This window comes from Esox lucius, chromosome 13 (genome assembly GCF_011004845.1).
Source record: "Esox lucius isolate fEsoLuc1 chromosome 13, fEsoLuc1.pri, whole genome shotgun sequence".
Lineage (NCBI taxonomy): Eukaryota > Metazoa > Chordata > Actinopteri > Esociformes > Esocidae > Esox > Esox lucius.
In genome coordinates this window covers 24205907-24219892 of record NC_047581.1, presented here as the reverse complement: position 1 = coordinate 24219892, position 13986 = coordinate 24205907, and the positions used below count along the sequence as shown (strand labels likewise).

Here is a 13986-nt window from a genome sequence, read left to right as displayed (position 1 = left end):
GTCATGTTTCACAAAAAAAAATGTTTACCACTGTGTTGCATCACCTCTTCTTTTAACAATACTCTGTAAGCATTTGGGAACTGAGGAGACCAATTGCTGTAGTTGAAAAAGATGTCTGGATGCCAGTATATGTTGCTCCAAAACCTGAATATATTGTTTAGCATTAATGGTGACATCACAGATGCACACCCATACCATCACGGATGCTAGCTTTTAAACTGCGTGCTGATAACAAGTTGGATGGTCCCTCTCCTCTTTAGTCCAGAGGATGCAGCATCTGTAATTCCCAAAAATTATTTCTAATTTTGATTAGTCAGACCACAGGACATTTTTCCAGCCTCAGTCCATCTTAAATGAGCTTGGGCCAAGAGAAAGCTGCGACGTTCTAGATCTTGTTTATATATGGTTTCTTTTTTGCATGGTAGAGTTTTAAATTGCATTTGTACTGTGTTCAAGGACAAATGGTTTTCAGAAGTGTTCCTGACCTAATTAATTGTGTGCTATTCCACCAGGTTTAGTTTTTTAGCATTACTCAACCTCTGTCTCTGTCAGAACTGTTTTAAAACGTGTTGCTAGCATAAATTTTTCAAGAAACAACAAATTGTCTCAATTTCAACATTTAATCTATTGTGCATTATTTTCTATTCAATTATAGGTGTTAAATGATTTGCACATCATTGCATTCTGTTTTTATTTACATTTTATGCAGTGTCCCAACTATTTTGGTTTGGGGGTTGTAAGACAAATTAGTTAATTATTTATACCAATCTAACAGCTTGTTTAGCTTGATAGAGTAATTGATGGGAAAATGTCTGAACCAGTAACCTTACATGTACTCAAATTAAATGCAGGTATACATATTTATGAATAACAACGCAACCTTAGATAATTACATATGTTTTCATTTGGTTATGGAGGTTGTTTTGCTTAGTTGTTTCTATGACATTTAAAGTTCTGGAATTTGTTGACTATTTTGGTAGTGAATAAGGGGATAGGTTTTTGTAGATCACTACTAACATGTAAACAGGATGTTGACCAGCCAAAAGCCTTTTGCCTTCTGAAGAAAATAAGCTCTAAAGAAAATATGCAGGAAAGATCCAGACATGAGAGCTCTTTGATGTTAATTTGGACGGTCCACTGAAAATTTTAATATTGAAATGAAATAATAAAATAATATTAAATAATGAAGTTAGAAAATGCAACTGCAGTCTACTTTGGCTTATCCGAAGGTGAAAAGGCATGGCAAAACATAATGAAAAGATTCATGAAGCATAATAACTCTAACCATAAATTAAACCTTTTTTTTTCCTAGAGAACATTAGCGTTTGCAAACATGATACACTGACTTCTTTTACAATTAGGATCATTTTTTATCAGAGTTGTGTACAGTACATTCGCTCGAGGATCATGCAACACTAGGATGAAATAACCACTGATGGCCAAGTAAGTAAGTACCTCATCAACCCAGAGATCATTGCAATATTCTACATCCCTCTCAGCTTCCCTCTCAGCAATATCTAAAATGTGATAAAGAAATCTGGTCATCCTATTGTTCCCTCCTGTTGTTCTCTGTGTCACAAAGCCACCCCCTCCCCTGGATGTCAGAGCCCAGGGAGAGGAAGAGGCTAGAGTGGGCACACATTGGGGATAGGGTAGAGAAGGTTGTATTACAGAGGCTTTTAGAGAGACAGCCACACCTCCCGATGACGCGCCTCTGATGGCTCTCTGGGTTGTTTTGTCACAGGTCCGTCTTCCATCTGCTATCTGCTCATCCCCCCAACGGCACAGGCAGTGCGTGTTTACAGTAGCGTGTCCATCCTCCGTATTCAGGCTTTACACAGTGGCACCAGGTCATTCTGTAAATATGGGTCAGTAGGTGTGTGTGTGTGTGTGTGGGGGGGGGGGGGGGGGGGCTTAGGTCAAACAGACCCTAAAAAACATTTCCAGGTACAGTGTTGAGGCCCGTCTGCACCAGGACACCCCAGTACATAGCAGGTTTCCCCAACCCTACACAAACCTACTATATAAAGCACTTGTTGAAACATCTACTGTAGTCGCAACAGTTTAGTGAGTTTGCCTACATTCCCCCAAGCCATCTCTAATACATGACAGATTACAATGCCTTCGTCTCATCTCACATTTGGAATAATAAGTAGGTGTGGCATTGTTATTTTGCTGGATAATGTCCGTAAACACATTACACGGAGGTGTATAAGAATCAGAATGAGTTGAGCTAAAATTCCCATTAACCACTTAAATGTGTAGTGTACTTATCCTAAAATGAATTTACTCATGTGGAATTTATTTGGGGCGATATTAAGTTTGTGCAGGGATAGGAGAGGTTTGTGAGAGCTTCCCACACATTCTCTTTCACAGAAGGGTGCTTTAAAGCCATTGGTCTCCATTTTGTCACTTCTGTAGTCCGTAAGACATAGAAAAAAACACAGAAATGTCTTAATTTAAATTGTCACAATATTTCAATGTGGCAGAGTAAAGTCTTTCTCAGGGAAAAGACAGACAACGTGAAAAAAGTACAAATCGAGCAGAGACAGTCTAATTGAGAGTTTGTCCTTCATGAAAAAGCCCTGTGGTTCATGCAGAGCTCGCTTTATCTTCTCTCTCTTCCTCCTGTCTCTAGGTTTTACACCCTGAGAGAGGAACATGATTGTCATCTTGCTTTTGAGACTAATATTTGTATTTTGTCACTGACTCTCTTTGCTCAGAAATACAAAATCGACTTCCATACTCCCACATTAAGTGCAGCAAGCGAAAACATTTTCGACATAACAGAAAAAAGGCAAGCCAGCTTCTCCATCTTTCAGTCTGCTTGTATTCTAGGTTTAGCACTGAAGCCGAAACCACATCATGTGTTCTTTGTCCTCTCTTATCATGAAGGAGTGTTGTCCATTTGTTTTGATTGCTATGCTTCAGGTGTGGGCCCTCTGTGTTCAATGGTCTTTAAATACAGAATGTACACAGATTCAGATTAGCAGATTGAAAGCAAGTTAAACTGCTGAAGAAACTGCAGTATGCCAGTCAGTGTGGCAGTAACAACACGAGCGGATGCTGAAGAACGAGCGGCGTTTGTGTCACATCACATGCTCTGTGCTAAAAACGTCTCCCGCCAGTCACGCGGTAAGCCAAACAAACATTGGCAGAAAGAGAGAGCGAGAGCACGGGCTGAGAGTGGATTCGAGAAAGAGAGGTGTCCTCTAAAGGAGCGAGGTAGGTTAGTTGCCGTTCGTTTGTCTGTATGTTTTTCATCACTATGGGAGCGGAAAAAGACGACTGCTGCTACACAGACGACTCTTCAGGGTTGGCGTCAGGCAGCACACTCCTTTGCTGCAGGGTCCGACGCAGCTCCTCCTTGAAGGGGCTGGAGTAGTCGTTCCCGCCCCCGCCCAGCCCTAGCCCCAGGCCTCCTCCACCAGAACCACCCCCGCTAACCCTCTCTTCCCCAGCCGAGCTCAGGTTGAGGCGGATGTAGCCGTTGCTCCCAGAGCCTCTGATGTTGGTAAGGCTGAGCCGGCTGGGGGAGTGGATGGGCTGGCCAGGGATGGCGCTGGGAGACGCCGTTGGTGCGTGGTGGTGAGGCTGGCTGCTGGGGCACAGGGCGTGGCCGGGAACGATCTTCAGCGAGCCGTCTGAGTAGTAGTAGTTGGCGCCCGTCTCCCAGAAGCGGTCTTCGTCACTGGGCATTTTGCTGGGCACAAAGGTGGGTGGCTCCTTGGGCAGGGTGATGGGGTAGACCAGGGTGCTCTCCAGGGGCTTCATGTCCGCCCCTTTACCGAGGGCCAGCTTCAGACGCCTCCGGAGATAAAGAGCTGCCACCAATAGCAGTAAACAGGCGGCTCCCAGGGTGATCACCAGGACCCAGAACAGACCCATGCTGCCGTCAGGGGCCCGGGCCGCCATCACCACGGGAGAGCTAGCCACCACAGACACGTGGTAGCGCTCCGTCTGGAACTTGACCCCCTGCTCCTCCGAGTAGCATATGTAGCGTCCTGCATGCGCCGCCATCACGTTGTGAACCACCAAAGCCTTCAGGGCCCGGTCAAAGCGTGGCCGGCCGGCCTCCTCGTCTCCCAGCAACAGCTCCCGGTCGTTCAAGACCCATGAGGGTTGGGCCAGGTTGGACACGAGGTGGCAAGGCAGAACCATGTCTGAATCCACCACCACAGTCACGTTCCTCAGGCGAGAGTGGTCTGGGGGAGACACTGTGTGTTAGCCAAGATGTTTAACTCCCGAAACTCAATTCAGTTCAATATGCTTAGCTCAATTCAAATACAACCCCCCCACAACCCCGCATTCCAACTGCAGCTGTAGTAACCAGCTGTGGCCACAGGGTGCCACTGGTCCAGTTTGTCTCCCACTCACCAGGGCTGGGGATGGCCACAGGCTTGTCAAACTTGGCTTTGCCCCTGTTGAATCTCTCCAGATTCAGATCCTGGGATAGCGAGGAGGTGGACCTATCGGAAACAGGCAACACGTTAACGACACGTCCTTCTGCCTCTGTCAGCGGTGAGCTGCTACCCCTGCTGGCCTAGGTACACCCACCCCAGGGGGCAGGGGCACACGGTGGAGGGTGAGGCAGAATCCCACCGAGCGAGAGCAGAGGGGTAGAGTGGGGAGGCGGAGGCGGACATGCTCACCCGCGGTGGAGGTCGATGCGGACACAGGCGCGTCCCTCGCTGTCCCAGGCGCAGTAGGGGTCCCGGGACAGCAGGCAGTCTGGCTGCGACTGATAGCGGCTGCAGTTAGCCAAGGGCAGCTGAAGCACCTCTGAACGAGAGCCAATGTACAAGTACTTCTGCAGGGACCGAGGACGAGAGAGAGAGAGACAGAGAGATTAAGAGGAGAGAGAGGGAGAGAGAGACAGAGAGATTAAGAGGAGAGAGAGAGAGAGAGGGAGAGAGAGACAGAGAGTAGAGAGAGACAGATTGAGGGAGTGAGATTGAGAGAGAGAGAAAACCAGTCAGTGAGAAAAGAGTGGAGATAATTGGATAATCACTCTCAATTACAATAACATTTTGTTTTCCCTCCCCTCCTCTTTCTGTTCTGCTAGAGAGCAAAGCTTGTTATGAAATAGCTGGCCAGGAACAGGCTGCTTTAATTAGATGAGGATCAGCATGTGAGTTTAATGACAGTGAAACTGTGGAGACATTCTAACATGTAAGGGGATAACAGTGACGAGTAAGGCTAGGAGATTTCCCTAGTTGGGTCACATGGACAGGGAAAACTCCTGACACCAGTGACGGCCTAAGTAAGCTAGTCCGAACCAGAGCAGTTTCTGTCCTGTTTCTGAAGCTCTTGAAGATCCTGTACCATGAAGGTACAGGGCCAGGGGAAGCTCCTGAAGCTCTGGTCCATGAAGGTACAGGGCTAAGGGAAGCTCCTGAAGATATGGTCCATGAAGGTACAGGTCCAGGGGAAGCTCCTGAAGCTATGGTCCATGAGGTTAGAGGTACAGAGGATGACCTGGTGGCTGTAGCCCAGTTAAGTCATCATTCATTCTGAGTATTCTTCCAAAGCTTTGTGGACTGGCATCATTTGATTGGGAGGGTAAAACATGTATTTCTCTCATTCCTAAGATTGAGGCAACGGCGACAGTGAGGTTTCAGTCAGACGGTGGGAACAGCAAGGCTCTGGTGAGACGCCTTAAAGAGAGAGTGGGCTGCCTCCGAACGACCTGCTCATCTCCCCGTTGGCCAACCCATCTTCGGTTTGAGACTTCAAATAATCTAAACTTTAAACTCTGGCTGAACATATTTGTACAGAAGTCCAGACCTACTGGTACAGTAGCTAGCTACATGATATGTTAGTACAATTGTTTTTTTTAAATTTGAGATCCTTTTTAATATAGACATTCGGTAAATGTAGGGCAGGGTAGAGTGTTACCTTGGTGTGAGAGATGGTCAGGCTGTCCACAGGCTGGGCAGAATCAAACAACTGTATCTCTTCAATCACATGGGCCTCCACGCCCAGGATCACTACTCTCTGTAACCAGCCATCCGCTACAGAAAGACAGGAGAGAAAGAAAGATAAAGGGAAAGGAGAACAGAACAAAAAGTACTTAATTTTTGTCGTCAATTGCACACAATGTCCAACCAAACTGTAAATTTTGCTTTGACCCCAGCCAAACTGGAGAAGTACGAAGGGCTATCACATTGGATGGGAAACAATCAGGGAAAAGTGTATTACTCAGAGACAAAATGGCAGATTTTGATTTTTCACAGAGATTAGATGTAGCATCCATTCAGTTACTGGTCACAGCCTCTAATTGTTAGACTACCTGCAGCCCCAATGGAAGTAATAACCCCAATGGAAGTAGTAACCCCAATGGAAGTAATAACCCCAATGGAAGTAATAACCCCAATGAAAGTAGTAACCTCAATGGAAGTAATAACCCCAATGGAAGTAATAACCCCAATGGAAGTAGTAACCCCAATGGAAGTAATAACCCCAATGGAAGTAGTAACCCCAATGGAAGTAGTAACCCCAATGGAAGTAATAACCCCAATGGAAGTAATAACCCCAATGGAAGTAATAACCCCAATGGAAGTAGTAACCCCAATGGAAGTAATAACCCCAATGGAAGTAATAACCCCAATGGAAGTAATAACCCCAATGGAAGTAGTAACCCCAATGGAAGTCATAACCCCAATGGAAGTAATAACCCCAGTAGTAGTTAATTTGAGGAGAAATATACGTATATATGAATACTGTATTCATACTGTATTGCAGTTTTGTCTTTGGGCATGATAGTGATGAAGGTTAAATCCTGTGCTTTGAAAGGCCATTGAGCTGCTGCTGGCGGCGGTGTGACCTTGTGTGTCAGTCTGAGCTTTATGAGCAGTGATGTGCTGTTTCTGCTCTGCCTCCCGCCCTCACCACAGTGGGACTGTCACGGATAATGTGAGGGACTGACCCTGAACTCTACAGGAGCCTGGCACAGAGCAGAGCCGGCCAGACACATATGCACACAGTGGGGAAACACAACCAAACACTTGCACACAGAATGCTGTATCATGCATGACGTATCATGCCACTCTCTCGCTGTGTCGGGCATTTGAGCTAATCCCCCAATCCCATCCTCCGTTTCTAACCGCCCTCGCCAGACTCGTTCTCTACGCATCAGCTGTCACCCTGCTGCAGTTAATAGCTAATCAAGCCCGCAGCCCAATTTTCAGAGTATACGTCTGCCAAGGGCCTCTTTGAGTCTGTGCTGTGAAGCAGGGCAGCAAGAGGCCTTGCCAAGGTAGAGTCTCTCTGACAGTCACGGGCCTCCAACCCACCCCAGGCACAGTTGGGGACACTCTAAACCACACTGACTGGAATTCTAAGAAGTGGGCTATTTAATGGAGCTAAATCGTATGTGCTGTCAGTTATTCCCTGCCAGGTGGTGTCATTCCATTACTCCCAGCCCTAAACCAACCACAGAGCCCGCATGCTATCTGACGAAAGAGCATCTTGTAGTAGTAGGAAGCCGCCTGATCTTTGATTTCTGGTCAACTGTGGGTCGTCTAGAGGGTTAGGACTGTGTGTTAATAGATCAGTCAGTAACCCCATAATGCGGGTAAGAGAGTCTTATGCTATGCTGTATATCCTGTTTGCAGTGTCTATGAAGTGTATTTAGTTCTATAGATACCTGTGTCCATGAAGTGTATTTAGGTCTATAGATACCTGTGTCCATGAAGTGTATTTAGTTCTATAGATACCTGTGTCCATGAAGTGTATTTAGTTCTATAGATACCTGTGTCTATGAAGTGTATTTAGTTCTATAGATACCTGTGTCCATGAAGTGTATTTAGGTCTATAGATACCTGTGTCCATGAAGTGTATTTAGTTCTATAGATACCTGTGTCCATGAAGTGTATTTAGTTCTATAGATACCTGTGTCCATGAAGTGTATTTAGTTCTATAGATACCTGTGTCCATGAAGTGTATTTAGTTCTATAGATACCTGTGTCCATGAAGTGTATTTAGTTCTATAGATACCTGTGTCCATGAAGTGTATTTAGTTCTATAGATACCTGTGTCCATGAAGTGTATTTAGTTCTATAGATACCTGTGTCCATGAAGTGTATTTAGTTCTATAGATACCTGTGTCCATGAAGTGTATTTAGTTCTATAGATACCTGTGTCCATGAAGTGTATTTAGTTCTATAGATACCTGTGTCCATGAAGTGTATTTAGTTCTATAGATACCTGTGTCCATGAAGTGTATTTAGTTCTATAGATACCTGTGTCCATGAAGTGTATTTAGTTCTATAGATACCTGTTCCTATGAAGAGCATGTTGTATGCCCGCTGGTCTAGAGCGCTGACCCGGTCCACCGCCAGGCGGGTGAAATTAATGCCCTTAGTGAGCAGTAGGGGGCGGGCCTCCGCCTTCTCATCCATCAGAGGGTGCTTCTTGGCAAAGTTGAGGGTGGCGTCTGGCAGCTGAAGAGAACTATTGAAGCCGTTCTCCCTGTGCCAGCTTGTAATGCACTGAAATGTGAAGAAGAGAGAAGCGGAGAGACGGGAAGAGAATAGAGAAGGGAACAGAGGGAGGTGAAGGGAGAAGATGAGAAGAAACAAGGAAAGTTGTTAGTTGTGGGGAAAAGTGGCACCGCTCGCTGGCTCTGATCGCTCTCTAGACACTCCCTGTCAAAGTCACTCCGCTCCTACACATCCCTCATCGCCACCCTCATCGCCTCCCTCTTATCCCCCTCCTCCACCTGTCCTCCTTCACTCACCGCTCCCGGCCGTGGACTGGGGACAGGGCCAGTGTATCGTCCCCATCTCTGAGAGGAATCCCTGTACTCCTTATAAAGGCCATCAAACACCTTCTTCACCTCGACTATCTTGTACTGGCACACAGCGGACACGTCCACATCCCCCCTGGGACAGAGGAGGAAAACAACAACACGGTCTGAAGTTAGATGGATGGGTTTTGGCCATCACTTTACATTTATCTGTTTGATTGACAGAATTATAAAGGGAAGGGAAGATGTTTCTGCCTCAGTTGTAGAGGAACTGCATGACAAAAATACCGGTGGTGCACAGAGTTGACACATTAGCTGCTGCAGGCTAGTAAAACTTTAGTTTGGGCATAATATTATATCTTCAAAAGAACTGAAAGGTATACAGAAGCCATGCCAGGCCAGTACTAGTAAAGTGCTGAGTTGGAGAGAGAGAGAGCCCATTTTCTCTGGCACAGAACCCCCTGGCAATGTGATTTTCACTGCTTCCTAAACGGCCCCCTATTTTATAGATGTGTGTTGCCGTTAGTACACTACTGGTTCCAGAGACCGGTGGACGAACCAGGGAAACAGACCGTGTGGACGCAGACGAATGCTATTCTCTATGGCGCATTGAACCACACGGCGTTGTTGGCTGCTATTGTGACTCACCACTGGGCATGGAAGATGCCATAGAAGGTGGTGGTGCGCCAGTCAGGTCCAGGCAGGGTAAAGACTGCCCGCAGGTTGTTGAAGGTGACGTGGCGCTCCGGTAGAGAACACACCAGCCTGGCCTTCTGGAAGGTGGTCCACTTCTTCTGCAGGGTCCTGGTGCCCCCCAGATCACCCTGAGTGGAAGGACCCATGGTTAGTCTGCAGACAGGAATCCCAAGAGGAGGCATGAAGCTAGTGTGGCTGGGAGGGGGGGGGGGGGGGGGGGGGGGTACTACTCCATCCAAACTACCCTGAAATGGGTTTTTGATCCCATTTCAGGATAGAATCAAGGGAGTGATTTTAAAGGAGAAAGAGTGATATGCAGAGGAGACCGATTTTATCCAGACAACATGACCTCACCAGGAAAAACAATGGGTGGTGTGCTGTAATGATAGTGGATGGCAAACTATGAGCTCATTACTGGTAACTTTGCCTGAAAGCTTTTAGCGCCTAATAAGGACAGGACTGGGTAAGGACTGAAAAAAGCAGTGGAAAGATGGGGGAGAGAGAACTTACCAATACAGAGAGTAGCATCAAGTAATGTTTGCGTGTGTTAATGCGTGTCTCTATTGGCTGAGTGTGTGTGTGTTTAAACTACCTTGCAGACGCGGGCCACCCTGGCCACGGTGAGCTCCGCATCGCAGTCCAGCTCCTCAGCCCTCTCACTGAAGAAGAAGTAGATCTTATCATCGTCTCCTTCGTTGTTGCCAATGCTCTCCCTTACCCAGGCCGAGCCCACAAAGTCAGGCTCTGAGGAGACCACACGCACGCGCACGCACACACACGCACGCACGCACACGCACACACGGAGAATAAGAGAACACCCACATGCACGTATCCCCGCACGGTCACGCGTGCAACCAGGCCCTGACAGCCACATCCACTCCCCCTAATCTCATTCCCCTCACATGTGTTAATCTTTTAGCCCCTAACCTGTTCTGATCGCATTTCTCCCGCTTCCCATCTCTCCCTGTAACCCCTGTTCCCTCACTCTGTCCTGGTCTGTCCACCTCTCACCCCTCTACCAGACTCTTTCACCTGCGTTTTCATCTCTCAGCTATCCATTTCATCCTCTCTTGTCCTTATCTCCCATTTCCTCTGTTCCACTCCAACTTTCCCCATATCTATATATACAGTATACCCTCTCCGCCATTCCTCTCTTAATCCGTCTCCACTTATTTTTCTCTCAATGACTTCCTTCATCCTCTCCTCTCTCCGTCATGTGTTTCCACCAGATTCCAGGGCCACAAAGTCAACAATGTCATCCAAAATCCATGACATCACAAATCCAAGGTTAGGCGTGTGGTAAGAAGTGTGATTAAAGTAAGGTTTGAAATCACATTTTAAGAAGATCAATTATAGAAGTAATCAGGGTTTAACACATTGTGGCTCTAGAAGCAAGTAATACTCTCCATCTCTGCCCTACTTCTTCATGCTCCCTGTTGTCCCCTCTCTCCCGCGCTCTATCTCTCCCTCCCCTCCCCTCTCGCTCTCCACACCCCCCCCCCCCCCCCCCCACTTCTTCCCATCTCTCTCACCATTGAGCCAGGATGGCAGGTATTCACTCTTCATGCTGTAGTGTTGCTGTCCCAGGTTCCTCAGGATCACTGGCTCAGTGCCCAGGAAGTTGTTCAGTGTAGCTGAGTAAAGCTCCTTGTCTGGGAGACGGGCAGGATAGGCAACATTACTGACCTGTTGCCCAAACTTTAGACAACAACTTAATAGAATCGACCCCAACGGAGGAAATCACCTACCCACTATGAGGCCGGTGTGACCTTTGGCGGGGTCGTATGGACACTTGCCCTTCCCATCCTCCAAGGAGCCAGGGTTGAGACTGAAGTGGTCTGCATTCTGTAGACAGGAACACATTCACGCACACACACACATGCGCACACGCACGCACACACACACAGAGACACAGGTGGTCAGTGGTCAGGGTGACTAGCACAGCTTCGGGCTCTGTCTGTCCGTGACAACAATTCTAACAGAAGCCACAATCGTCGCTCCCTGCCCCCCTCCGCAAACGCTGTCTTATCATATCACCATCAGGCACATAAACAAGAACCCCACAAAGCCACCCCCACAGCCAGATACGACTGCCTCGTTTCTATTGGATGTTCCTTCCTTTGACACACATGGTCCAGCCGTATAAACAATGTGGAGTCAGTCAGAAGATACCCAACGTGACAGCAATTCACAGGTGTTGCTGCAAAGCCACCACAAAGACAGACACACTCTGATACAACCCCAAGGAGCCAGGAGCCAAGGGGAGCGACAGGAAGCTGGCCCTTGTTTCTCCCAAACTGCCCCTGTTCCCTCTGCAAAACCACCACCACGGGAAGTGCACTTAAAGGAGAATAGGGTGCCATTAGATTCCATTGCTAAGAGCTACTCACGATGTAGGTGCACTTGGGCTGGAAGGCGTAGGTTCCACAGGTGTAGAGGTGGGTGTGGTTGTAGCTCTGCAGGAAGCGGATGTAGTTGAAGCACTCCGTCTGTAGTGGAAAAAAGACTAAGGCTTTGAAGCATCATTTTCCACCTTTCATAACCATCCACTCACGCAGTCCAGGCACAGTGGAATGTCAACGGGAACATTCCGAATCTTTACCTGGTTGTTCTTGCCCTTGGCGGAACACTCCCTCTTCTTATCCTGCGGCGCTGGCCATTCGATCTGAGGGAGGGAGAGAGACGGGGAAAGTAACAGGCAGTGCATTGGATGAGAGGGATGGAGATGAGAGGAAGGTGGTTTCGTTAACAATGGGAGGGGAGAGGGAGGGGAGAGGGAGGAAATGGTTAAGAGAATGGCTGGGCAGATGGAGAGAAGTTGCAACGCTGGGACAGAGTGGAGCAGGTGACTTCCAGCCGTCCTGTCATCCCTCTAAAGCTCCCGGAGACGCCAGAAACAGGTGGGCTGATTATTAGTGGGATGTTCATCATCAGTCACACAAGAGTCCCAATTAATGCTCATCAGTTCAATCCGATAACTATCATCACGCTGCTGTTCAAAGACGCATATGTCTGAGTGGAATATGCGATCATAGGGACAGAGGCATAGAAGTTTAACCAAGCCTTTATTATGCTAAGCTAATTACATTGATTAACATAATCGTGTAATCGCTTTGTTTCCCTGTCCTCACACAAACGACAGATTCAGAATCGGAAATCACAAACGTTACTGCCAGAAAACTGTGTAGCTAAGGGAGGCTGGCTGCAATGATGAAGCATATCTACGGTGTGTTTAGGTTGGGTAGCTGCTGTTGGGAGTCTTCTGGGTGTGTTTTTGGGTGTGGTTAGTTACCTGAGGTCGTAGCTGTCTGCTGATGTCATTAGGGTCCAGGGCGAACAGGGCTTCTCTAGCTCCCACATATAGAACCCTCTCATGTTCCGCTAGGGTTACCATGGTATAGTTGGACACGCCAAGAGCTCGGAACTTAGCCATGCTGTCCAGCACCTCTGCAGAGAAACACAGGTAACAGTTAGAAACACAGCATCTCACTTTACCTGAAGATGACAATGCAGGTCAAAGTGTTGTCCATGTTTATGTCCCAAAGCAAGCACTTTCATGTGCAAAAGCAGAGACGAAATTCCGTAGGGCAAGTGAACAGAATAGTTATATTCCATGTCTCCATGTCTTCTAAATAAATAATACTGAGGGGGTACTTCACTTCCTGTCCTTCCTGGCCTAGTTGGAGGGTAGTAATGTAGCAGAATATAGAGGTGGCGGGGCAGAGGAGTAGAAAAGGAGGAAAGGAGAGGGAGAGGGAGGGAGGAGAGAGAGAGGGAGTAAGAGAGCGAGAGAGGGGGAGGGAAAGAGAGATAAAGTGAAGGAGGGTGAAACAGGGATACAGAAGGTAGGAGAGAGGGAGGCAGGGAGATTGAGATGTGCAGAGATTAAAGATTAAATTCAGCAAGCTGTCATTTGAACACCAAGTCCAATCAAAATGTGACTTCTGCTTTAACTCAACCCATCAGAGAGAGAGAGAGAGAGACAGACATAGACGGAGGGAAAAAGACATAGAAACAGGGATGGAGAGGAAGAGAGATAAAGATAAAGAGAACGAAGGAGACAGAGCATGGAGATGGAGAGTCCAGAAGAGGAGGGGATACTGGAGGGAACAGACGGTGAAGAGAAGGCAATAAGCGTGGAACTAGGGTTATTATCTAGAGAGCACCAGCGTAGAAACAGTGGAGAGTATGGACGCGTGTGCTGGATGAGGAGAAGCGGGAGGAGATGAGAGGAGAGGAGACGAGACATCCTCAGGGGATCCCAAAGCACATCTGCTCGGTTCTACACAGCCAAAGAAATTCTGCCTTTGACACACACATGTACACAAACACACACACACACACACACACAAACACACACACACACAAACACACACGAATACACGCAACTACACGTGCACAACCCTCATGAGTACCTGCTTAGTGAACGTTACTCCACAATCATGGAAAGTTCTACCAAGCTTGAAGGGGGTTGTTTGAAATGATCTTTACCAGGTGCTAGAGGAGTCTGCACTTCCAGTCTGTCACCACACGGGGGCAAC

General features: G+C 47.4%; 1 protein-coding gene across 1 annotated transcript in view; it reads right to left on the bottom strand.

The window, feature by feature from the left end:
• Window positions 1-1891: 1891 nt before the first annotated feature.
• Window positions 1892-13986, bottom strand: part of sema4c (sema domain, immunoglobulin domain (Ig), transmembrane domain (TM) and short cytoplasmic domain, (semaphorin) 4C) — a 52618-nt gene continuing 40523 nt past the window's right edge. The window contains exons 3-15 of the mRNA XM_020052353.3: window positions 12738-12892; window positions 12048-12110; window positions 11836-11934; window positions 11194-11290; window positions 10978-11097; window positions 10038-10189; window positions 9398-9573; window positions 8741-8885; window positions 8279-8492; window positions 5899-6014; window positions 4653-4810; window positions 4378-4469; window positions 1892-4205 (exon numbers count right to left, since the gene is read on the bottom strand). Of these exons, the coding sequence (XP_019907912.2) occupies window positions 3295-4205; window positions 4378-4469; window positions 4653-4810; window positions 5899-6014; window positions 8279-8492; window positions 8741-8885; window positions 9398-9573; window positions 10038-10189; window positions 10978-11097; window positions 11194-11290; window positions 11836-11934; window positions 12048-12110; window positions 12738-12892 (2498 nt within the window). The 3' untranslated portion in view covers window positions 1892-3294. The remainder of the gene's footprint in view (window positions 4206-4377; window positions 4470-4652; window positions 4811-5898; window positions 6015-8278; window positions 8493-8740; window positions 8886-9397; window positions 9574-10037; window positions 10190-10977; window positions 11098-11193; window positions 11291-11835; window positions 11935-12047; window positions 12111-12737; window positions 12893-13986) is intronic.